The sequence below is a fragment of the Oculina patagonica genome, chromosome 11, assembly GCF_052425735.1.
Source record: "Oculina patagonica isolate OP01 chromosome 11, crgOcupat, whole genome shotgun sequence".
NCBI classification, from domain to species: domain Eukaryota; kingdom Metazoa; phylum Cnidaria; class Anthozoa; order Scleractinia; family Oculinidae; genus Oculina; species Oculina patagonica.
In genome coordinates, this window is record NC_135768.1 from 20,986,688 (window position 1) to 21,013,048 (window position 26,361).

A 26,361-nucleotide genomic window follows, 5' to 3' on the forward strand; every position below is an offset into this window, starting at 1 on the left:
GAGAGTTCATGAAAAGCTCGTCGGCCGAACCCTTTTGATGCAGCCTTACGGCGCTGTTACACCAGGAAATGTTCTGTACAACTTGTATCACAATTTTGTTGCGCCGTTGCGAGAAAAATTACACGAAACCTAAATAACGTTTCTTAGTGTAACACCTGTAGACAACCCACATAATTGACACAATATACAGCTGCAGCATTTTGCCGCAGTCGTTGAGAAAAGCAGATTATACTTCCTACAGCGCTTTCTGCAATGAACATTTTGCGGGACATGTTTATTTCAGGGTTTGTTACACTAGACACGGTGGTCGAATGGTTAGTGCGCCGGTCTCCCGATCAAGCGGTCCAGGTTTTGAGTCCTAGCCAGGGTCGTTGTGTTCTTGGGCAAGACACTTTACTCTCATAGCGCCTTTCTCTATCCAGGTGTATAAATGGTGGGTTGGTGTGATGGACTAGCATCCCATGCAGGAAGGAGTAGCAATACTCCTAATCGCTAATGCTACTGAAACCGGGATAAGCTCTGACCTGATGGACCACTAGGCCCGAACGCAGACTTAACCTTGTTTTACTTTGAATACTTGCAGCAATGAAAATGTGTGTGTGTTGGGGGGGGGGGGGGGGGGGGGGGGGAGGGGGGCATGTTTTCTTCAGAAAATCGCGATACAAGTCAGCGCTTTGAGAGTGGGATTCTAGATCTCCTGTACTGATGTTTCACTTGTGATTCTTACAGATAATTCAAGCAACACAAATGTTAGGTTCACTCTGTTTTATTGCAAAAATCAACACATTTTAGCAGCTAATGACCTACAAATTAACTTGTTTATTACAAAATATCAACCTGACATTTTCTAAACTATGGTATCGTCTTAACATGCATTTTACTTTATCTACGAACTTAATCATTACGTCTGCGTCTGAAAGCTACAACTAAAACAGTGACTGAGATTTAACACGATATACTTACGAAAGAGTTCGCCGTTCATCTTCGGAAATTCCGACTCATCGTCGGAGATTTCCTTGGATGTTCGTCGTTGTTCGGGCTTCCATGAAGACAAACGTTTAAGACATAAGTACCAAAAGCGATTGAACAACAGTTTATAATACTGCGAGAAAAAATGCTATTAAAAATGTCTAGCCGATTTGCAATATAGTTCACGATTTCAAGCTAAGTTCAGTGTGGGCGAATATTTTCTTGGCTAAGCATAAAAGCGAGGAACAATGACAACAACGGTACAAAAGAGCAGTAAGAGAAAAACTGTGATTTGTTTATAGGGAACGGTGCCAAGGGTCACAATGTAACGAAACGCTACCTGGAAAAGTAACGCAACGAGAGCTTCCAGTGTAAAACCCCTTAATTCTCTCAAACTTAGTTCCCTTCCCCCAACCCATTCCCCCCACACATAACTATGTACAAACTGGAATAAAACGTCCGCCCGTTAAACAAGAACTTGACATTCGTCTGTTAATTCGAAACTAAATCTTGAAATAGCTGTCTGCATTAGCTCGCTAACTCCATTTTTGCTAACAGAGTTCGGGTTTGACAATACAATACTTCATTCAAAATATTTCGACACACTTCTGATTTAACTTAATAATAAATTAACATCCCATTTAACCTCCAGATTCCTTTCCCATCTAGTAGTAAACAAGCACAAGTTTCTTAACCCTTTAAGCCCCAATATCCATACACAAATTATCCTGGTTGATCTCCATAGATTTTCCTATAGTATTAGTAGCGAGAACTTGTTAAAAAGATTAAAGCAAGTTCCCTTTGTGATCATTTTATTAATTCTCGCAACCTTTTCTCTTAATTAAGTATTGATATTATGAGGAGAACTTTGATCTTGGTAACTTGGAACTTAAAGGGTTAACCATGTTCAGTTAGTAACAAAGATGTTAAAGAGCCCTTTCCTTAGCTACTACGGCAGTTGGAGGGTCGTTGGACTACGCGATTTTTAGACTAAAGAATAAGAAATCTGTACTTGAATCTGTGATTAGTCTCCCATCCAACTTATTAACAACTTGATCTATATTGTACCCTGGCCTTTTTACATTTATACTTTGTGCGATTCACTCTCGCACTATAATATATTTATATATATATATATGCATTTTATATAAGTTAATTTTCCATACGGCAAAAGTACATAGTACTTAGTATTATATAGGAAAAAGAGCATGCGACAGCACGCACTTATGAGACTGGGAATGAGCGTAAAAGCTATAGCGAAATGTAGTCAAAATGTAAGCTAATCTATCTACCTAGCACTACTGCAACTAAAGATTTGAAACAAATTGAGCAGAAAGTTTCGTCGTCTGCAGGCTACAAGGAAGATTTTGTGATCTGCCCCAACGCTTTTACGAAACTGTGGCGCCGAGGTCTCGTTTCAACAGAAAGCCTACGAAGACATCCGAGGCCTTCCGAGAAGACCCGAGTTCACAAATTGGGAATGCAGCTTACTACGTCATGATATCCCGTCACGAATCGTCGTGGGCGACAATCCACGAAGTTTCATGCGAGTAGCAACGTTAGGAACGCGACACAACTTGTTTTGAAGAAAACTTCAACATGCGTACAATTACGAAAAACAACTTAGCTACAAAACTTAACAAAATTATCTCACTTTTATCAAAATATAGAGTAAGCAGCATCTCTTTTACGCTTCTTAACCACTAATATTGATTAATTTATCGTCAACACTATATTATATTACTATTACTATTACGGATATAACTATTACTAATATTGATACGCTATATACAAATACATACGAACGTTATGTGAAATGCGCGGGTTTCCCCTTGTTTTCAGCCCTCTCCCGGATGCCTTATGTTGAGAAGGCCCGGAAACTACACACTGGCGTGTCACGTGTGTTTTCCACGCCAAAAAAACGCTTCAAAACAAATTCAAGCAAAACAACTGTTCATTGTGTTTATATACCTCAGACACTCTCGCCGTTTCGCTTGTTTTTCTCGTACTTCAGAAGTTGACCCATGAAGTTTAAGTTGGGTGAGATCACCGGCCTTAGCTCCTTGACAAACTTGTACGCTTCCCCCAGGCAAAGGCCTTGCCGTTTCATAATGTACGCTACTGTCACGGTGGCCGAGCGTGACACTCCGGCGTGACAGTGCACAAGAACACCGCTACCTTGCTCTCTGGCCTCATCTATGGAAGAAGAAAGACGAAAAAGCTGTTATTTTTTATGTTGTAACACTCGATTTTCGATATACCTCTAACATTGCCTCTTGTTTGTTGTAAGCATGGCGTGACACTGCGCCAACTATAGGGCATTATTCAAGTCCGTGACACCAAACTTAAATCTTTAAGACTGTTCCACTTTCGATCGCGTTTCGGTTTCCTACAACTAACCCACTTCTACCCCAGTTGAGCAATTATTGTCGGTTTCCTCGCTCAAAAGATTCACCTCTTTCTGATTTTTATTTGATTGTCGTGTCAGTTTTAGTTTTCACCTTGTTCCAAGATTTTTTTTTCCTTGGGCTCTCCATTCCTCCGTTTTATTCATAATGGACACTCTTAAATTCCAATTCAGCCTGGAGCGGTGGTGCTTTTCTGGACTTTTCTACGTTCATCCGGGAACAGAGTACGTCACAAAACTAGTCACGTGTCGTCACAACTGGTCACGTGTCGCCCCATGGACCAACTTGCCCATTCCCCTTCATATGAAAGAGGCAGAGTGACGCTTGGTTTCCAGGCTCAACCGAGGTCGTTCTGAGAAGACCTTCAGACTGCATTTGTTAGCAGTGCTCCTTGCTTTGGGGGAAATAACCTTTTTCTCGGGCAACTTACCAATAAACTGAATGGCTTCGTCAAAATGCTGACCAATGTCCTCCTGATTCGAGTCGTTGATTTTAATCTGCTTGTAATGCATGTCAGATCTCTGACTGAAAAAATTCGGGCACCGGGGCGTCAGGTTGAGGATGTACCTGATTGACAACCTGTCAATCAAAGCCTCATCAGCCGCGCCTTCTTCGTTGCCAAGATACAAGAAAGGTAAAATTGCTGTGACAGGGGTTCCCTGCGGTCGACCTGGGTACGAGTCACATGTCGTCGGTGATGGCGGGAAATCAGTCACGTGACAGATGTTCACCGGCGCGTTTTCACAAAGGTTTTGGTAATCTCTGCAAAACTCCTTCAATCCGCCTGAAGCAACAAAAGTAACAGCTGAGTTAGTAAAAGTATAACGGAAAATTCTTATTAGTTTTGACTATATTAAAACTTGGAAAAAGGCCAGCACCATTTTCAAAGCAAAAATAACTTTCGGATGAGTCAAATCGCTTCGTAAATCGCCTGTTCGTCTGAAAGAGAGTTTTCCTTGAAGAGATCGTTGTTAAGATGAGTTTAGTTTGAAAACCCTTCTCCAGGGCGCAAAACTATCACTTTTTGTGTAAAACTTGCGAAACAATTACAAACAAGAGCAAAACAAACTTTCACTTCAAAACCTCTCAGACAGCGGGTACCAAACAAAACAACCGGAAGTTAGTTCGCCAAATCCGGAAGAGAGCTTGCTTGACTGTACCGTTTGAAACAAAACTCTTTACAAAGACTAGATTGCAAAGAAGCTTGCTATCCAAAATGAATTATCGGTCTACACAATAAAAATACCAAAGCCAAAGTCCCGCATTTCGGAGTTGTGACTTTGTTGTCAATCGAAGTCGTAACGGAAGTGGCAAACAAGAAAACCATTGAAGTTCGAACACTTTGCAACTTGGCTTCGCGCGTTCACAGCGAACGTAACTGGTCGCTCGGGTTTTCTTTTTTTTACAGCAAAAGCAATTTGTGCTGCGCAAATTTTGCAGCGAAGGGGTCGACAACATGGAACAACACCGTCTATTGACTGTGACCATAGCCACCTGCTAAAAAAGCGACTGCACTGTAGTACTATTAGCAAGTGTGGAGTTACCCGTCAGGCGAGATCGTCGTCTTTGCAGAAGCCCGTTTCGTGTTTCGCAGCATCGGGCGGTCATATTTCGCTCCAATATTTGCAGATCTTGCAGTCAATTCGTCCACCGAAGCTTCGAATTACACAGGCCAAACATACGTAAGGAAGAAGTCGCCATTAGATCATTGAGGAAATCGAAGAGGCAGGTATTACTTAATTATGACTTAACAATTACAGACTATGTTGCTTGACTAATTATTTTCCGGGGTTACGCACTGGTGGCTTTTGGCACAACACCTGTTGAACAGTTTGCAAGCTTTTTCAACAAACTGCACAAAGAGAAAGCAAGTTTTGCTAGGAGCCAAGTATATTTTCTTGTTCTGCAAAAGACGCGAGCAAATTTCAACGGCGCGGCGAAGATTCGCGCATAAAAGAAACCAATTGAAGGCCAAGCGGGCAGATTGACAGCACCTGACAGAAAGAACCCATCCGAGTGCTCGCCCAAGCTTAACAAATATGATGCACCAATCTACAGCCTTGAAGCCTGCAGGGCTTGAACCGGGCAGAATTTTGGCTGAAAAACATTTTTATGCTCTTAACGAGAAATTTCACAGCGGAATCACCGAAATTCCAGCGCTACCAGCAAAGGATTGAAGAGGTTTTTAATCATCTTGACCTCATAGTCGACCCGACGACCAGAACCCAATCAAAAGCAATAGCTGACAGAATATAAACAAAACAATATTTTAGAAGATTGAAACATTGGGAAGAACCGTTATTTGGAAGAACTGCCCCGATACAAGGTTTAGATAAGGAATTGCAACAAAAAACACGCCCGTTGGACGATTCATACTTTCTTCTTTCAAAGGCGTAAAAGAATCACGGATGACCGTTAAATGTTTGCTACAAATTTTACGAAAACTTGAAAATAAATCAGTCCATCCACAATTCAACGTAAGGAAACTACAAAATTAAAAAAATATATATGTAGCAGAACTTGAATCTTTTTCGTGAAACTTCGTAAACTCGTGGAAAACAATTTTAACAGAAATAAAGTAAAACAATACTAAAAACTGAGAACTGTTAATGGTATGTTTACACAAAATTGTTGAACAAATACAAACATACCGTAATTTTAAAAACAGTTTGAAGTAAATTTCTACAATTACCTTAACTGTCCGCAGCTCAAACGCGCCTTTCACTAAAACTCGGGGAATGTTAGATCGCTCAAACAACCTGAACACTTTCAATATTTTTTTCTCTCCGTCACAAATAGCTGTATTTATAACCGACTTACGTCACTGTTGATGCTAGATTAACGTAGCTGTGAACTTTGGACAAATGGCCTTTCCTTTAGTAATAAACACGAAAGCTACGTGACTCCCAGCTGGAAGTCAAGCGAAGCTATGAACCTAAATGCAACCCTCTCAACTTGCCTGGTATGGGGTGACTGACCCTGTTTCTACTGTCTGTTTTGGTTCAACAAAAAACACAGAAGTTTGACACAAGTCACGTATAGAAACTAATTTTGCTGACACAACAGATTAGCCTACATGTGTTCGCAAACAAATTGTTCTTATTAAGTGGTCACCTTCGCTTTTTATATATCCACTGACTCAAGACGAAACACACTTAATGCAGAGTTGTAAACATTTCAATAAAAGTTGTTAAAAACTTTTAAAATTAATTGCAGGTCTAAAACTTCCTCTTCAAAAACTGGAATAACTAAAGAGCTTATTCCCTAGCACTGTATACATTTATACAGCAGTAGTTTATTAAATAAATACAATTTGTTTGGAGGCACGCAGACCATGAATACAAACTTCTAAGGCAAGAATTAGAATGTTGAAAACTTCACTAAAAATTACAGTACATCAGTGTATCAGAAAACATAAATACAAAAATATTAGTTTGCAAATGTGATTATCATAATTAAAATGCCTTTATAGCAGATTGGGAACTGCCATTTAGATTATTTTGTATACTTATTGTGTAAGGCAAACTGTAAACATGGATCAATTGAACAACACAAATTTTCCATTCAGTGTAAATAACCCTATTTAAATGAATAACTGCTAGGAACTATTCTCTAGGAGGCAGCTTATTTTAGTGCAAATACTCACCATAAGGTTTTTTCAGTGGTAAATTCAAAGGAGCAAGGGATAAAATTCTACACGGCATCACAACAACAATGTCAGCCCTGGAGGTCTTGATAACTTGATCTAATTACTGAACCCAACTGCCACTGAGTAATAACACTATTGAACCAGATAGGTTCACTTTGTGAGTGAAACAAATATCAGAAAGGTGAAGTCAATGCTGTAATGTCTTTCCCTTCAGTGGTCTGTATCGACCGGGTGCAATATGGGTATTATCGCCCACTTGGTTTTTATCCAGGTCATTAGAATCCAAAAATCAGATTTAGCCTCAACAGTGGGCAAACACACGCTTTCAAATATTGCTGTCTATGGGTTTTAACCCTACTGAATGTTTATGTAGTGTCACAGTTGAAATAAGTAATGAATCCGCCTTTACAAATACAGATTAATGTCTCTAATTTGATCACAACAGAACCAGCAAATTTCTGGGTCAGTTACAACAGAACAATTGATTAAACAAATTAACTGACCCTTCAACTAATTACATGAGCCCACCAAAATCCACTGAAGCAATACCCGTTAATTATAAATATCAGCACAAACTGACAAAATCTAATTATTTGGTTATGAAACAGCTATGAGACTCGTAATTTTTCTTGCTGTGTTTAAGCAAGGATGCACAGTTTGGTGAAAATGAATTGCATTAATAATTTTGCCAAAAGAAAAATGACCTAACCATGTTCTACTGCCAAAGACTAAGTGACCTATTTAGTCACCTCAAACCATTATGGTTTCCAGTTCATTGACCATGTTGTTACTACATAAATATTTTCTGGGTGAGTCCCTCCATAGCTGGGAAGAAAAGAACACTTTTCTTGCTTTTTACTGTCTGGCTGACCAATATTCGAACAGAAAAAAGTGCAAAATATAGTAAATAAAGAAATAGTATTTTGCTGAGTCGACAACATTCCAAGTGTCAGTTGTGGTCTCAAGTGTGATCAACACTAAATTTCTCAACACTTATAAATAACCAAGTAACAAGCATTGAGAAATTAGGGAATGATCAGCCTTGAGAAATTGCAAATCTTGATAGCTAAAAATTCTCCCAACATGTACTGTAAGAAAGGTATGAAAACAGTAAGGAGATTTTGAATCTCAACTATTGAGCTTGACAGGCTTATTCAATTTTCTTGCAGAAGATTTTGTAACTTGACTATCAAGCTTAACAGGTTTATTCAATTTTGTTACATAACAAAATAGAGCTGACCTAGGGATGACACAGCAAAAAACTGTAGGGATCACAAGGGCATTTGAAACAGGAAAATATACTCAGGAAGTCAAAAGTTCCTTGAACATGCCCTGACACAAGCAAAACGACCCATTTTAAGTCTCTCTTGATCAAAACAGGAATTCAGCAAAACATGGCTATATTGATCAAGGGATCAAAAATACCACATTAATATTTAATCCCCATCTAAAATGCTAAGTATGGTTTTACAGGATGGAGTAAATTTATTAGGTATCCGGTCACTTCTATTTATGTCCTTATACGAAATCAATTAAAAAACACTTGAATTCTTTGCTTGGGAAAAAATCATGCACTTTAAAATATTATTATGTGTGTATTACTTTGGTACATTTTGCGTAAAATGCTAATTTGAAAGAAAAAAAAGAATCTTTAACCTGGCTACTCCAAAAGCCAGGATGATCAAACCATTCTTTCAAAGCTTAGGCATGCTGTTTCTTTTTTACACAGTGAAAACACACTTGCCTTATAAGGCAGATCTTTAAGGTCTCAAAGATTCCAAAAATTGCAAATTTCTTGCAATGAAACATTTTTTAATGAGTTAAATGAACTTAATAAGGCAGAAAAATTACTTACAACACATTTTTGCATTGTTTTCAGTGTTCATATAATTCCTTTCATAACTGTTGCGCTATGTCATTCATAGAACTGCATTCATACCGAAAATTCATGCAAGATCCTTATCACAGATTTCAGGCAGTATTACACAACAATGTTGAGCAAGTGAAATTTGGTAAGGGGACTGCAAAATCTGTTGATCTATACATTTAGTTTTTTGCTGAATTACCATAAATACTCACAATTACAGGATATAGACCAGGATTCTTAGCCAAAGATAGATCACTGATTTGAAAACATTTAATATTAAATACTGCCGTTGCATCTTTCTAATCGGAACGAATATAAGAAAACAAGGTCCCCCGAAATCTACAAAGACATTCGCACTTTCAATTTCACTTTTCAGAAATAAATCATTTCGTGTATCCAAGAGAATTCGTGCAATGGAAATTCCGACGTCAGTCTATTTCCTGTTCATATAAACAAAGCCTGGCTTTGAAAAAGAAAGCTTAAAATGCTGCGCTGTTTCGGTATTTGACCGTACACAAAAACCGCACTTTGCGTCACAAAATTCTTGTCGTAAACAGAAGTGTGAATAACGTGACCATTTTGTCCATGGGTAAATGCACACACACACAAGTTACATTTGTAAATACTGTAGTGTCTGTCAACTGTGGACGCTTTATTCTTCGCTAGAATCAAGAATTTTCCACGAAATAAATTCCTGAAACCAAAACCGCTAATCCAGACGAGATCGGAAATATTGTCAGGCGAAAAAATCGTTGAGCGCTGATGTCTACTGTTGACATACGCGCGCGGCACTCAAAGATTTCCTTCGCTTGAATAAAAGTTGATTACAGGCATAACAAAGCGTAATAAGCAGAACTTACCTTTCAGTACTGAAATATTTTTTCCTTCTTTTAAAAGAGTTTGTAAAACTAAGCAAATCGGTCGACACGGATTGCAATCGTCGGGTCCGCTCGATAGTTCATCGTATATGACAAAGTTCGTTCCCACTCCACCACTGATAAACCTTTCTTTACCCTCTGCAGAAGAAATTAAGTCTTTTAGCTTTGCTTTTCCTTGAGATAGTCTTTTTCGTCCTATTCCAGTGCAATTTACATGAATAGCTCCTCTAATATGAAGTCCGTTAAAAGCTACTAGCGATCTACAGTCAACAATGAGAATTTCGGCCGAACTTGATGATGAAGACCCCACATCATTATTTAGGGTTTGGGCGAGTTCAGTTGAAGACACACTTTTCCATTTACCACTGCTCATATCTTTGGCGCGATTCACACATCCAACTTTCGACTCAGCTGGTCTTGGCATCAAAAGAAGTGGAGGCATTAAGACGAGATTTTTTAAGTCTTTCAGACAAGAACACACCGAACCAAACGCACGCTAGATGGGCAGCTGGCGTAGGGAATTTTGCTCACTCACTATATCTTACACAACACGTGTAGCCGTAAAATCCCAATACGCTTCCTAGAAATAAAAATAATGTTCTCTTTGCCTTGAATATCCCCAGCTTTCCGACAGTGCGAGCAACAGCACTTTTCGCTTTCCACAGAAACAGAGTTTGTAATACACCTTTCGCATAGCTAGTTGAGAAACATTGAGGCAAAAATAGATTGCTCAAAAGAATTGATGATGTCATTCGGAGCCAATGATTGAATAGCAACAAAAAACTGCTGACGAGCGTTGCCGACACCTCCCAAATATGGAGTTATCACTATTACGTAAGCAACGAAGATGGCCGAACACCTACGAGTGGCTCTACCGAGGAATAGGCCCATGCGGAAACGAACGTCCGATCGTTCTATAAATAATTATTACCCGTGGGTAGTGGTGCGTTTCCGTAAGCCCAACACACGGATCACGTTTAGTAGATTGTGTGCCAAAAGAAACGTTTAAAAAAAATAAACAAGGACGTGATCTCCGAGAATCTGTGAAATCTTTAAAGATCGAAAGAAATCGTGATAAAAATCTTTGAAAAAAGATTCGAAAAGGGTAGAGTCGAAACTAGCCCCTCCTAAGGGAATAGATTGTACTAGCATATTCTACAGTTTTAAACAGCGTAGGACGAGTGTAAACAAAAGGGAAATTTCAACTTCCTTCTTCAAACTTTATCATTATTGTTAAGTGGTGCCAGTCAGAATTCAAAAATGTACGGGCATTTTCTAACTACGAAAGTATTTATTTCAAGAAATAAATTATTCTAATTTTCAAAAACGTCGCTGAACAATACTGGGGTCAGACAAGGAAGCGACGCTGCTTGTTTAGCTGTGTATACACAGCCGAGGCGCTTGCTAAGGCTGGTATCTAGGTGAGGTAGACGCTAAATTTGAACTTGTTGCGCTCTTTGCTGAAACGCAAACACTGATTTTTTTTTTTTTTCGAGTCTTTTCTCCGGACACAGATTTAAGTCAGTTATGGAAAACTGTACAAAGAAAGAAACACGAACTGCCTTGAATCCTTAAAGCGCAGCGATCCCCCAACCCCCTTTTTCCAATTTAGACTAATGGATAATTTTTGTCTTTTATAAAATGGAATTTTATTTTCCATCCATTATGTCAAATTAAAACCCTGGTAATCTAATACCATTATGCTCACAATAACATGTCCACTACTTAATTTCTAAATAAAAAAAATCAAACTAAAACAAATTAAATTTAGAAAAAAAAAAAAATTATGCCAGATCATCATTCCGTTACATTTTGAACTTAGAATTGCCTATTAGAAAATTGGTAGTTACCAGTTTTTTTTTTTTTAAATTTTGTAAAATAAAAACGTGTTCAAGTTTCGAAAACTTCGAACTGTCAACTGTGATCAGGATTTGATTAAAACACAAAAGTGAAAATATAATCATGGCCGTAAATAATATAGATCTTGTCATTAATGATTGACCCCATTCCTAAAGAATTAAAACTGTAGGTGTACAAAAGCGTCCTCTTAGATCTTCCTGTGTATTAAAAATTAAAATTTTCATAGCAAATAAATTACCACCTATACTTTTCACGTTCAAGGTAAAGAAAATTATTTTTCGCAATCCGGAGTTCTCGTATGTTAGCTTTATTAATTATAGCTGTAGGCTAATATCGCTAATGCTAAAGTGATTTCTGGCGCCTCGCTGTCGCGTTATTCATTCCAAAAATATGCAGCACGCGCTCGCCACGTTTCGAAAGCGTGACAAAGTAACACGTGTAGGACAAAGTGCAAGTGGAAAATTACTACCCCAGGAAAATGAAAATAGTAATGTGATAGAACTAAAGTCACGTGAAATATTTCTCCTTTCTTGATATGACCAAATACATACATGGATAATCGAGAATAACCGTTTGCTAAACGTTCTATTTCTGTTTCAAGGGAATGGATTGCGAGATACGTAAATTAGAGGAACTCGTTCCCAGTTTTCGCAAGCCGCTTCAAAAACCCTCGACAAAACCTCTAAAGGACAATTAATTCACGATGAAATAAATTTTTCTGAAATTCACAATAGTTTCTCACAGGAGCCCAAGGGTTTCTGAGTTTATGCAATTTGAAAATAACAAATCGGATGTATGAATATAATAATGGAAGAGTAAATGAAAACAAAGCTTGCATATGGAAAGTCACGCTCGGTAGCCCGTGGCAGCGCAGGCATTGGGGATGAGAACTGTGGCTCTCGTTTCCATGGAAGCAATCAAGACAGAAAGACAAAATGGCGACCTTCGTAGCATTGATGGAGTCACGAAGGAAAGTTGTCGAGCAATTATACGAAGAGAAGAGGTTAGATGGAGTATTTAAAATTGTTTTTTGTTGCTTAGGTATTGATTCTTATGTATGTTCATTTTAAGCATCAAAAGACTGCAAAGTTATTGGAATTTAGACTTCGGCATTTTGCATATCAACATGAACATTGTCAACATCACAGTACGGTATTCAGGAATTTGCATGTATTTTCTCTTCATCTGCCTAGTTGTTTTAAGTTTATAGTGAGCTTGTTAATTTTAAGAGTTTATTAATTTGGTAAATTTCTCGATTTGAAGTCGATCGCGGTACACACTTTCCAAATGCCAATGAGAAACTAATGTCTTTAAGCTCAAATATTACGTGGCCTATGGTCCTGCGCGTCTCTGCAGTTTACAGTATAGGGGGTTAAAGTGTTAGACAGGAAGAGTAAACCCAATCAAATCAAGATGAGTATTTATCACCATCTTTGAGCCTTGCTTGGTCAAAAAAGTTTAAAAACACGTTTTTCGTGATGAATACACAATATCGAATTGTGTTTGCACTCAGTTTATTGCTGGTATGTGTTTGGCCAAAACAGCTACATGTAAGTTTATTGATTAAGCATGTTTACTGATTAAGCATATATTTGGTGCAGTCTGGGGAGCAGGGGTGGCACAGTGGTGAGAGCACTCGCCTCCCACCAATGTGGCCCTGGTTCGATTCTGGCCCTGTGCCAAATGTGGGTTGAGTTAGTTGTTGGGTCTTGTCTTTGCTCCGAGGGTTTTTCTCCAGGTGCTCCGGTTTTTCTCCCTCCACAAAACCAACGCTCCAAATTCCAATTCAATCTTGGATGCACATACATGTCTTAGGGCCTCTTTACATAAAAGTTTTCGTCCCAGGATAAATTCGTCTCTGTGTCTGGTCATTTTCTTGTTGCTGTCTACATGTTTCATCCTGGAATGAGTATGTATGTATCCCGGGACGATTTCATCCCTGTCCTAAGCACCGATGAAATGTCATCCCGGGATGAAACGTGACGAAAAATTTCATGTAAACAGTCTTTCCGGGATGAAATGTAATGTATTGTAAGCAGGGGCAAGATGAATTCAACTCGGGCGGGACAATTTACATTCCGGCATCCTGGGATGAACACGCTCATATAAAATGAAAATTTTTTTATCCCAGGACAAAACTCATCTCGGCTCTCATGTAAAGAGGCCCTTAATGAGCTCCTGAGCTCTTCCATACACATGGGTAAATAAATACATTAATTTTACATTTTTCATTAAGTTTGTAGAAATATCAACCTTAATCGTATGTATAACAAAATTCTCGATTTTGATTGGTTCTGCGCGCACCTAATTGTCGAATAATTGGCGCGCGATCACGTAGGTGTCCAATTACAGGTTTCCAATTTGAACAACTTCAAATTGGATACCTGCAATTGGACACCTACGCCATCCGCGCGTCAATCACAGGCATATTAATGGGTTCTTTCTTGCTGTTTTCCCACTGTTTGTACAATCAATTGAATTTACCATTGACTTTTTCACACTAAAAAAGATTCTCAAAGACTTGCTAACCTCAAATTTTGTTATTGATATGATTAATTAGTAATTGGACCTTGTGTCGTACAATTCAGAGAGTAATCGTGCTCGTAATTTCAAATCGTCCTCGCACTGTGCGCTCGGCCGATTTTACAATTACTCGCTCGATTACTCTCCCTTGAATTGTACTCCACTCAGTCCAATTACCATTACTAATCTGCTTTTTTTGTTTATTACTGGACCTCAACCTCATGTTAGTCCTCATGATTGGTTGAGAAAGTGGCATAAGTTTTCTATACAAATCACTAAGTGTAATAAAGCAAAACCAAAGTGACTGTGAATTACTTTTGGCACTCAAGTGAAAATCACTCTAAGAAATATGTATCAACCCATCCAGTCCTATACATGTCAGTTACAAGACAATTTTTTGTACAACTACATTATGGGGTGACTGCACAGTTGGCTAAGCCTTATACAAGGACTCCTCATTTTGAGCAACTGGTCCCTCACACTTTGCGAGGGTGACTAGTCATTTGTGCCTGATTGAGGAGATGGCTGCACTTCATTCAATTAGTCAAGGCGACTTTTGTTTGAAGTAGTTTTTTTTCCTATTACAGGGATGCAGAAGAGCAAAGAAACAGAGAGTTCCAGGCAGCACTTAAAATCCAATGTTGGTTTAGAGGAACAAAAGTTAGAGCTTACTTGAAGTAAGAACTACATTTTTTTCTGATGATTGTTACATATGGAAAGTCATTTTTTTAAAATGATTTTTGCACCTTTTCTCATTGGCTGGAAATTAATAAAAATAATGTACATATTTGTATCTTTGGTAGATTTCTGCATTTCTGTGCGACAACGATACAAAGACACTTTCGTGGACACAAAGGCAGAGAAATTTACAGACGACTTGTGCAGGTAGGAAGACAATAAGAAGTGCTGTGCTGTACTTTGTCCTTACCAAGGAACATCTTGCCTTGTAGGCACTCATTTACAGTAGATTACTGTACAGATTCACTGTCCCAGACACACACTTGACACTATTATCAATGGTTTACATTGTTACACCAAGAACCACAGTGAACAGATTATTATTGAACAATTATTTTCGAAGAATTATCATAATTATCTACTTTGAGTTTGTTTAATTATATATTATTAAAGAATAATAGTCTACTTCCAAGAAAAATATAAATATATTCTCCTTATTTTGTCAGGTCAGGAAGATTTGAAGCATTGATTGTACATGTAAAGTAATTATTAAATATTAGTTTTCTTTTTTCATCAGGAAAATCTTGCCAAGATGCGAATAGATTTCTATAACAGGCAAGCAACAATAGTAAGTACAACATAAATTCTATCCAAAAAACATCTTATTAATAATAAATTTTCTTTTATTATTTAACGTCCTGAAAGGCTAATTTGTATTGAAAAAATGCAAAGGGGTAACTAATTATTAAATGTTTTTGTTTTTTGTTTTTCAGATTCAAAAATTCTGGAGAGGTATGTTACAATAATAATCTTACAGCTGTACCTGTCTACATCATTGTACAAACTGTAATACCAAAATATAAGATACAATGGGTTTTAATAAGGACATGCGACAGGTGGTGATCTTCCAAAGAAGAGCTGTTTCTATAAGGAGCAAAATCTCTATTCATATGTCTTTATTCTCTGACAGAGATGGTAGTCACATCATTTTGCTCCAAAGATGACTTAGAGAGAACCTGAAATGCAGGCACTAGAGTGAAATGATGCGCTGTGGTCATTATCAGATTATAAAGACATAGAAATGGAGGTTTTATTTCTTTCATGGAATTCCTATGGGATGGAAATACAAAGAAGCATTAAATTTAAGACAACATTTTGTATTAGCGTGTGCACACATATAAAAAACAAATCATTTTGTATTTATGGCTAACACCATTTTTATTCTTTATATTCTGATAAAAAATAGCTATTTTTTAAAAAAAATAATACATGATATGATAAGCAACATTGTAACAATTTATTTGTCAGACTTGTAAGAGTTAGTATACAATTGGTATAATTGGAGACAAAAATTTTCAATATTTCCAAAAACGACCATATATTTTGAGGAGTTTAATAATTTTTTATGCCTAAGATGGATATCGAATTATCATTTATTCATTAGTTTTGTTTTTACTTACAGGCTTTTATATTCGTAAATATGTCTACAATTACTATAGTCGCAAGAAATACTTAGAAGGAGTTGTTACCAAGAATGAAATAGTGAGGTAAGAGTTGTGCTGGACACCACTTATTAGAAACAGTAGTTGGACTGAGTGGAGTACATGTATAATTCAGGGAGTAGTTGGGCGAGAAATTTCAAAATTGACTAAGCACACAGCACAAGACAGTTTCGAAGTAACAAGCACAATTACTCTGTGAATTGTACAACACAAGGTCTAGTTACTAACTAATTGTATCAACAACAAATTTTGAGGTTAGGAAGTATGTAAAACTTGTATGCAAAACTCAAAGGTATATTTAGTATATTTAGAAAAACAGCAGGAATAAAACCCATCTAAGTGCATATGATTGATGCACGAATGGCATAGGTGTCCAAAAACAGGCCTTCAGTTTGAAGTTGTTCAAATTGGATACCTGTAATTGGACACCCACATGATCATGTTCCAATTATGCAACAAATAGGTGTGTGTGTTATCGATACGATTATAGGGTCAATAGCACCTAGAATATTCATTGGGTTATAGGAAGTAGAGATTATGGAATGGAAAAGAATCATGCAAAGACTGCATTAGATATTATTTTGTTCCCTGCTCTTAACCTTATTATAACAATCATTATAATCGTCGCTGTCCTCCTCATCATCATCCTCAACCTTTTTATTAGCCACTTTAGAATTAAAACTTACATAGCATTAACGTTATGGTAGGGCAAGGAGACCTCCAAGAAACCACCAGGCTTATTGGGATGCCACAGGTCTCGGCTATCAATATGTTTGTAATTTAGTTGTAAATGTGTGGTAAGGTCAATTCAGTCTCATTTTATTAAAAATTCAATCATTTTTTCTTAAAAGTAGAAAAGCTAGTTAAACCCAATGGGGGGAGTTTATAAGGACCGTGGTAAAGTATTGTAAACTTCCTAAGATAAGTATGCGCAGTGATGTGGCTGATAACAATCCAAGAGCACAAGTTTGATATGAGACAGTAGATAGCCTAATCAGAGGGGGTGAACATATTTGCCGATTAACAGGATTTATCCTAGTTTTACATAAATGCTGTAGTGTTATACCTGAGTATATAGAAACTTGACAAGGATTCTTATGATGAAAATATAAAAATTCTTATCCGTTTTGTTTTAGAAAAGAGCTAGACGAGTTTGCTATAAAATCACGACAAGAAAAGGAACTGAAAAAAGATTTGGAAGAAAAGGTGACTTGATGTTATATTACTAAAGATGTTAATTATATGCAATAAATTCCTTAGAGTTTTGGATTGAATGAAATATTTTAAAACAATGTTTGAATGTTTCTTCTAATTTCTCATTCTAGCTTACTAAACAGACAAAAGCAAGAAAAACACATTACCTAATCAGTACTCATCAAATTCCCGGGGTGTACAACTCTCCATTCTACCCACCGCAACCATCAGCAAAAGAAATTGAACTGAGGAATGCAAGACCTCTCAGCCATAGGAGTCGGCGTAAGCTAAGGTCACAGCTACCTTCAGATGCGGCGGAGATTCTTAATTACTCACAAAGCATAAAAATAGTATCTAGGGAATCAAATAGCCCACCTCTTCCACCGATCTCTATGAAGTCAACAGCAAAAGTACAAGTAAGGCTAATTATATATTATTAAAAAAACAGTAGCACATAAATATACAGCTGCTTTCTATAAAAGCTTTGAAATAAATGGTCACACATGGGTCAATTCCAACCACTTTCAGCTTGTACACACAAGGGGCCGTAGCACATGAAGCACTGTCCAGTAGCTTTCATTTGGTTACACCTAAGAATTTCTTCCATAGACTTCAACGTAAAAACCACATTGTGTTGTGTACCACATGAAAGTACTGCTAAACAGCTTTCATTTGAATGGTCACACAAAAGGGTTTCTTCCACAGACTTACAAGTTAGAACCACCTTGTACAGCATAATAAACAGTACCACATGAAAGTACTGCTCAATAGCTTTTATTGAATGGTCACACACAAGGGTTTCTTGGACCACAAACTTTAAAGTTAGAACCACCTTGTACAGCATAATAAACAGTACCACTTGAAAGTACTGCTCAGTAGCTTTCATTTGAATGGTCACACACTAGGGTTTCTTCCACAAACTTAAAAGTTGGAGCGACCTTGTACCATCTTGAACAATATAATCAGCAGATATCATCGACAGATTTCATTTGAATGGTCACACACTAGGGTTTTATCCACAGACTTAAAAGTTAGAACCACTTTGTACCTCATAATAAACAGTGCCACATGAAAATACTGCTCAATGGCTTTCATTTGAATGGTCACACAGTAGGGTTTCATTTACAGACTTTAAAGTTAGAACCACATTGTAACAGTCTTGTACAGCATATAAAACAGTACGACATGGATGTACTGCTTAATAGCTTTTATTTGAATGGTCACACACTAGGGTTTCGATTTACAAACTTATAAGTTGGAACGACCTTGTACCATCACAAACAATATAATCAACAGATATCATCGACAGATTTCATTTGAATGGTTGCACACTAGGGTTTTATCCACAGTCTTAGATGTAAGAACCACCTTGTACAGCATAAACAGTACTACATGAAATTACTGCTAAAATAATAGCTTTCAATTGAATGGTCACACATTTGGTCCCACCTACGTAAAGTCATAAGGCCCTGTTTCTAACCCCCCTTTGAATGAGCCTCTCTAACAAGTTATATTTGCATGTACCTTAGGGTCCATTCCGCACTCCAGATGAGGTGTGGCAACAGAGACATAAACCTCTAAATCCATCATTAAGAGTGGCCACTTCATATGTTTCAGCAGAGGATGCAAGGTACAACAACAACTGTAACATGACATTCCGCTACCAATTCTCATAAATGGAGAACCCCCTTCTTTCCCCCAAAATCAATGTTGCAAAGTAGGCATTGTTTTTTCAAGGTACAGGTACATAACATTGTAATGGGGCAGGGGGGTAATTGTTGATTTTTTCCCTGTTTTAAGTGTAAAAAATGGCAAGTGTCCCAAGAATTGTGGCGTGGATTGTTGCTTCAGGTTCTTTTATGGGAGTCTATCTTGGGGTGTGGTGGGGGCAGTTATGTGTTGGGGTGAGGGGCACTCTCTTTGTGGGACTGACAGATATCGTAATCAACCTTTCAGGGATTGGAAACTGTTTGGCACACCATATAGAGTGTTCATTTTCAATTTTTTTTTATCCCATTAACCTCTTTGGGCACATTTTCAAAGTAAGTGCCCAGCAAATAAACGGAAACTTTTTGTCAAGAAATGAAATTGATTTAACATTTACACCTAATTTAATTTTGGACAATATGCATTTACCATTAAGTTTTCAAATTTTCTAGCAGACATTCCTGTTTGGTCCCCCTCTGTCCCAGGGCTTTAGTTTTATTTTACAGGGCACCACGCTGATACCAATATTTTTCTGTCTTTACAGGGCCGATATGAAAGCCAATGAGTGGGTAACGAGGCTGATAGATGATAAGTGAGTTGATGACCTTCTCGTCATAGCAACAAAATAGTTGAATGTCTATTGTCAACAGAACATTCAGCAAAGCAGTCAAGTCGGGTTTAGTCAGTGGGCCTGGTCGAATGCAGGTTTCACCATCACAGCCTGTTCTCACTACTCGCTCTTTATTCATGCCTGGTACCATATTGTGTGAAAGATTGCCAGCTCTTTGAATCTTACCACCGATGTTCTTCCTTGTCCTTGGCCACTCTGTTGTTCTCTACTTCTTCTGAGGTGTGCCAGTCAATCATGAATTCATCCACTTTCTTCTTCTCTCTCGGCTGTATAACACGTACAACTGTAGATACTACATGCTTAACTAACTTAGACTATGCTTGATCTGGTTGTTGAAAGCAAGCTTGATTACGTTTTACCACAACCCGATGGTTCTTCGTGTCAGAGGCTTGTGTTACTAGAACATTGCAATGCTATACGAACAAATGCGTTACATACATGTATTCACAAAATTCCTGTTATCAGAATACATGTTCTCTTTACTGGGCTGTATACATTTCTCGTATTACCACTTGTGTTAATTTCACGTTACATATGGATAATCTGCTCGAGATGTTTCTTGTACTGGACTTTCAGGTCTTCATACAGTGTACCATAAAAACTTCCAGTGTGGGTCAGCACAATACTTTGTACACCTGCTTTGGAAAGGACATTTACTGTTATTTCAGTTCTTCTACTTCATGGGGCTGCAGTCAATTAATTATTTTTCTTCTTCTGTTTATCTGTAATATCTCATGAGTCAATTCTGTGTTTTCTTTAATAAATAATTCATCCTTATCAATCCCTCACTTTATTTTGGCTCTTTCTGTCTATCAAAACAGTTTGTATGGAACGTAGTCTTTCAAATTCGCGATCATTATTTGTTACAAATACCGAAATGACAACCTAAAAAAATATCGAGATCTGGGAGATCGCTTATTTTGCGTCAGATACCTCTTCTCCACCCAAAAAACGGAGTAAAACCCTCACTTTCAAATGTGAAAACAAACATCTCTGTTCTGAGCTATCTCTTCATTGTGAAGATTCTCTCTCAGCGAGTGACAGGTAAAAAAGGTAAGGTAAAGCCTGCTGTCGAGCCAAGTGGCTCATCAGGCCGGAGCTTATCCCGGTTTCTGTAGCATTAAGCGGCTAGGAGTATTGCTACTCCCCCTGGATGGGATGCTAGTCCATCGCAGGGTTACCCCCCAGCAGTAAATTCGCCGGTACCCATTTATACACCTGGGTGGAGAGAGGCACTATGAGAGTAAAGTGTTTTGCCTAAGAACCCAACACAATGACCCCGGCCAGGTCTCGAACCCGGACCGCTCGATCCGGAGTCCGGCGCACTAACCATTAGGCCACCGCGCCTCCCACAAGTGAGTGACAGGTACATGTACTTTTGAAGATCCCGCAATAAAGTAGTCAACGTTATCTTTCCATTCTATACTTCTCTGCCTGATTGGTGGTGCCATGCACAGGTCGCTCAACAGCTCTCTGTCTATTGCCTTCCTGTGGACAGGGCTTTCTTTGCATTATTCTTCTCAAGGTATGATGAACTCATCGCTAGGTGACTTCTGAGGCTTTTGCCCAAGTGTCTTGCGTTACATGTGTTGATGTAAGTTCTGATTCTTTTCTTCATAAGAGCACGGACAGCAGCTATTTGCTCTGTGTTGCAGAAAACCATTAAGGCTATTTTTTTCGCGCAATTTTAATGGTCAAACCTTTATGTTTTCCCAAGGTTTTCTTGTCATATTGTAATCCATTTCCATCCTCGTCATCATCATTAGTGTTCTTCACTTCCTAATGGGTTCCTGTCATTTGATAAGTACTGTTCTACAAAATGAAACTATTATTGTTAGGTTTCCTACATGTAAGCCTTGTGTTCCAAGTTTGTCCATATTGTAATTCATTTCCATCCTCACCATGGTTAGTCATCCTCACTTCCTAATAGTTTCCTGTCATTTGTCGAGTACTGTTCTACAAAATCAAACCATTATTGTTGGGTTTCTTATGTCCCATGTTTTTAGCTGCTCAGAATTATGCTAAAGTAGATGTTCCAGTGTTCCTATAAAGAAGTTACAAAGTTTTGTTGTAACGTGTAGATCTAGCAACATTTTATCTCAACATAGCACGGGTTTTAGATAATACTCTCTGTTTTTTGTTTTTTTTCACTTCAGATTTGTTCCATTTACGCACCGAGAGCGTCCCTATGATCCTTTACTACACACCACTTCCCAATATGGAAGGTGAGTCTGACGTCAGAGGAACGAGAGAATAGCTATTGGATTATGAGTTCGAGATTTCCATTGGATCACTCAGGTAGCAGCTTTTGCGAGCTCTCGCAAAGTTTCACGTGAATGGCTACTACCCTTCGAGAGAACAAAAAAACAAACAACAGGAACAATGCTCCTAGTCCCAAAAACAATTGCAACTGCTACACTAGAGGACCAGTAGAATTACAAGCTTCCGAGAGCTGCTTCACTACTGTTTCCATGAGCTGATAGTTGAAGAGGTCGCAACGTGAAAGGTCTTTGCACGATATTTAGCTAATGTAACTGACGTTTCCAGAATAGGATGCGTCTGAGTTATTGGTTCAGCTTGTAGTTTTATCGACACTCGTTAGAAGACATCTAACTAAGTAAGCGTTTGGAAAACTGTGTTAACTATGTTGTTTTAATATTTTTAAGTCTGCCATATGGAACAAAGCATTTCAGAGAGGAAGACTCAGAAAGGCATATAACGCCCTCGGTAAGCTTTTTTTTAGCTTGTCTGTACTGCATGTACTTATAAGGAAAGAATTAGACGGTACGATTTTGCCTACGATTCTCGTATGTGACACGCTTACGCCATAAGGGGAGCAGGGATGGCGCAGTGGTGAGAGCGCTCCCTACCACCAATGGGGCCTGGGTTCGATTCCCGGATCCGGCGTCATATGTGGGATGAGTTTGTTGTTGGTTCTTGTCCTTGCTCCGAGGGTTTCTATCCGGGTTCTCCGGTTTTCCTCCCTCCACAAAACCCAACACTTCCAAATTCCAATTCGATCGGGAATACACGGCCCCACAAGCTTATAGCTTTTATCCTCACCGTGTCAAATAAAGGTAATTTATTTATTTATTTTTATGACTACAACACGAATCGCGTCATGTAAATCAACCTAACGAGGAAACATGTTTCCAGAGACACTCATAGCGCGCGCATGTTTCCCCAATGTTTCCCAGTTTTGCCACACAGAAAGCATTGTTTCCAGCGTCAATTTTTGTTTCCAAGAAGCAAAATTTGCTTCTGCTACACGGCAGCAACATTCCGTGTTTCCGCGCGGCATGGAAACATGGCAAATCGAGGAAACAATTGACAGGTTACTTATTAACATATGTCCTTTTCTTTTTGCAGAGATTTCAAACAGTTGTTTCTCCGATTCCAGTCTTCGAGCAGTTTGGGAAAACCTACTGATGATATAGTCTTTCAAAAAAATAAATAAATAAACACAAGAAATTGTAAAATAATAGCTAGAATATGTTTATTACCTTCAGAGAAAAGGGATTGCTTTTCCGTTTCTGTATACTCCTTGTTAGACCAAGGGTTTTTTCCCTAGAACACTGTAAAATGCCTTATTTTGAATAAAAAAAGTTGGTTGGTCTGCGTTAGATTGGGGCGCGCGAGAAAACTTCAACAAATTATTTTTTCTGCCTTTTTTCTGGAGGTAAAACAAAGTTTTCCCAGCTTGTATGTAGCATTTGCCTACTACATTTGTGCATATAATTCTAAAATAGTAGAAACGTAAACTAAGCCATGTAAATACCCCTCGAAGAAGTGGCAAGCTTTCCCTGTAAATATTCAGACTGCCGCTTACGTATTTCAGTCAATGTAAAATATCTTTTTAGCCATATCACTGACGAAATAAAAACATGCCAACAAACATGACTTTTTGGCTGTGTTTATTTTTGCAGTATGTGTATTTGAGCGCGTTTTTATTCGTACATAAAGCTATATATAATACAATTTGTAGATTCAGAATAATTCCACCAACCCATTTGATTTCAAATGACCCTTAAAATTTCACACCCCGAAATTTATTTATCTTTTCTGAAGAAAGGTTCGCTGTGTTGAATCGCCTTTGCAGGCCGAAAATTTGGACAAGAAAAACGGCAATTAACTTTGTATGACATCATCATACGCTAGAAAATTATATGGAATTATTTCTGTTGATTTGACATCATTTACGATATGAATTCAGCTGCACAGATTTTAAATGAATCTTGAGATTAGTAAAGTTTTCTGCCGTACATCACTTTGCCTTCCAATAAAAACACGACAGAAAGAGGGGCAAAAAGCTTTTTGTTTTATTTCCCCTACCCTGTTGAAAACTGGATACTTTTATGTATAACTCGGGGATGAATAGCTATTTTCCTACATTTTATAACGTTATCTATGAAAAAAGCGTGCGTATATTTGCGTTTCCATTCATGTTTTCAAACGGCTTCCAAAAGGGCCGCCGCTACAATGCAAAAGTTTTCGCTTCGAGCTTGTATTTTCTCGTTTCTCTGAGCTTTTGCCCATGTTTATTTGGATTAACAAGGCTTAACACATCCACTGTCTTTGGTCTGACGGAAATAATCTCAGTATAAAACACGAAATTTAAATTATTGAGGTAAAGGTATCTAAAGTGCAAAACCGAAATCGAATTCCGAGAATAAATTGATATAATAGGGATGCAAGTTCGTATTTTTGTGTTCAAAATTCATTACTTCATTGCTTATACCAAGATTTTTCTAATCTTTGTTACTTGTGATTTCGCAAAAGCTGTTTTCATTGGTTGACAAAATAAATACAAAAGACTCACGGAAATCTCATCATTTTGTTTTTTTTTTTTAATTTTATGCATTTCGGCGACGTTCAACATCACAATACGCCAATACGTCAAAAATCATTGTAACTACAGAAAAAAGGCAGTTTCCGCTGCAGTGAAAAGAAAACCCTTATAAAAAGAAGTGTTTTGAGTCGATAGATGCAAATTTGCGTCGACCGTTCACTTGAGTCTTCGCCATTACATTGAAGCCTTCATTTTTCGCACGAAAACTCTAAGAAAAACCAGCTGCCTTCGTTGAGTGAGAATTTCGTGTTATGGTTGACTCGCAAGTGAACACACCAACGCCGCGTCCTTGTCCACGTTAAAAATTTTCCAAGATGTTTTTCCACAGGGCGCCATTGGCTTTCATAATTTTCTTCCTCGTTGCTGCCGTGTTGTTTTTCTGCTTCCTTGCTTATTTTTACCTTTGGATGTGCTGTCGAAAGAGATACCGCCTCAAAGAACAGAAAAAACGGGCTACGACTGAGAAGAAAGCGAACGCCGAGCGATTTCACGACCTTTCCAAACCTGACGACAACGAAGAAACGACGAAAGGAAACAAGTTTTATCCTATTGTGTTCCACAACAAAAAACTAGAGACGGCTGAGCTAAGGCTTCTGTGAAACAAGGGCAACATTTTATTCATTCACATCAAAAGTCTGATCTGCCATTTGCGTTCACAGATGTAACAAACTCAACCAGAGGAAAATTGTTGAGTGAAACTGAAGTGTACTCTTTGGATTTTGTCTCGTATTTTATTTTGAGAGACGCTTAAGAAATTCTTATAAGCTAAGCTAGATATTTCTTTTATTTTTGTTTAGTGTGTGAATTGAATGATGTATGTTCCCCGTTAGCAACCGATCGACTACCAATTACTTTGTCGCCATTTTGATTAAAAGAAACCTTTTTAACTACACTGTGTAACATTGCCTCAAAGTAATCTACCGTAAAATTTAGTTGGAAATCAGGAATACACATAGTACAAGTAGGAAAAGCAGATTTTTTTACAATTTTTAGCGAATAGCAGATAATTTAATCAGAAAGAAAGGTATAATTTTGTGCTTTATGAATGCTAAACTAGAGGGTTTAAATTTAATTGCTGTTTGTTCAAAAACAGGCTTTCAGTTCTACCCGTTCTAGCTACCTGGTTTGGCTATGTTCATATTTCAATATCGTATTTATTAAGTGAAATATAAGCTAGGTCAAAGCTAAGTTAGTAGTACGTAGGATCAAAATCGGTTCTTGAATGATAGGAAAAATGCGCATAAAGACATTGAGAAATCAAGCTGTTTATTCGGAAAACAGCAAACAGCGATGAAAAAACGATTATCAAACTATCCGTCTTCCATTGAATTATGAGTAATTATGAAAATTGATTTGCTTTTACTAAGCATTTAATTGTTTTATTCATGTCAAGGAATATAAAACCGATTTTCAGGCCTAAATCCGAGGCAAAAATTTAATTTGCAGCCTGTCCTATGCTGATTTCGTGCCATTTTCTTGAAAAATCAACTGTCCGGTCTAGTCGCATTGAGGAGCTTACAGAAGATCAAATTACGCCAATGCGGAGCCCTTTATAATTTCGCAGGATTTCGGTTTAGGCCCAAAATTGGCCAAAAAAATATTGGCAATATTCGAATTTTGTTAATGCTTGTGATTCTCTTCTCGTT

General features: G+C 37.9%; 2 protein-coding genes across 2 annotated transcripts; one reads left to right on the forward strand and one right to left on the reverse strand.

Moving 5' to 3' along the window:
* Positions 1-750: 750 nt before the first annotated feature.
* LOC144631034 (dual specificity protein phosphatase 10-like) lies at positions 751-10,513 on the reverse strand. Its single transcript, XM_078489396.1, has 3 exons — positions 9,754-10,513; positions 3,808-4,161; positions 751-3,165 (listed from the first exon to the last, which is right to left on the reverse strand). Exons 1-3 carry the CDS (start codon positions 10,211-10,213, stop codon positions 2,942-2,944), a joined length of 1,038 nt encoding a protein of 345 aa, XP_078345522.1. The 5' UTR covers positions 10,214-10,513; the 3' UTR covers positions 751-2,941.
* Positions 10,514-12,499: 1,986 nt separating this feature from the next.
* LOC144630059 (spermatogenesis-associated protein 17-like) lies at positions 12,500-23,647 on the forward strand. The gene is made up of 13 exons (XM_078488339.1): positions 12,500-12,634; positions 14,742-14,831; positions 14,958-15,039; positions 15,410-15,460; positions 15,606-15,624; positions 16,295-16,379; positions 17,471-17,540; positions 17,660-17,944; positions 19,058-19,158; positions 19,780-19,827; positions 22,023-22,091; positions 22,533-22,593; positions 23,236-23,647. Exons 1-13 carry the CDS (start codon positions 12,567-12,569, stop codon positions 23,293-23,295), a joined length of 1,089 nt encoding a protein of 362 aa, XP_078344465.1. The 5' UTR covers positions 12,500-12,566; the 3' UTR covers positions 23,296-23,647.
* The last annotated feature ends 2,714 nt before the right edge of the window (positions 23,648-26,361 follow it).

Excerpts from the sequence above, each read along its gene's own strand:
- LOC144631034 (XM_078489396.1), bottom strand. The coding sequence starts at position 10,213 with ATGCCTCCACTTCTTTTGATGCCAAGACCAGCTGAGTCGAAAGTTGGA. Across the intron at positions 4,162-9,753 it reads AAATATTTCAGTACTGAAAG|GCGGATTGAAGGAGTTTTGC; the intron begins GTAAGTTCTGCT and ends TTGTTGCTTCAG. Across the intron at positions 3,166-3,807 it reads CGAAGCCATTCAGTTTATTG|ATGAGGCCAGAGAGCAAGGT; the intron begins GTAAGTTGCCCG and ends CTTCTTCCATAG.
- LOC144630059 (XM_078488339.1), top strand. The coding sequence starts at position 12,567 with ATGGCGACCTTCGTAGCATTGATGGAGTCACGAAGGAAAGTTGTCGAG. Across the intron at positions 15,040-15,409 it reads TTTACAGACGACTTGTGCAG|GAAAATCTTGCCAAGATGCG; the intron begins GTAGGAAGACAA and ends TTTTTTCATCAG. Across the intron at positions 19,828-22,022 it reads ACGAGGCTGATAGATGATAA|ATTTGTTCCATTTACGCACC; the intron begins GTGAGTTGATGA and ends TTTTCACTTCAG.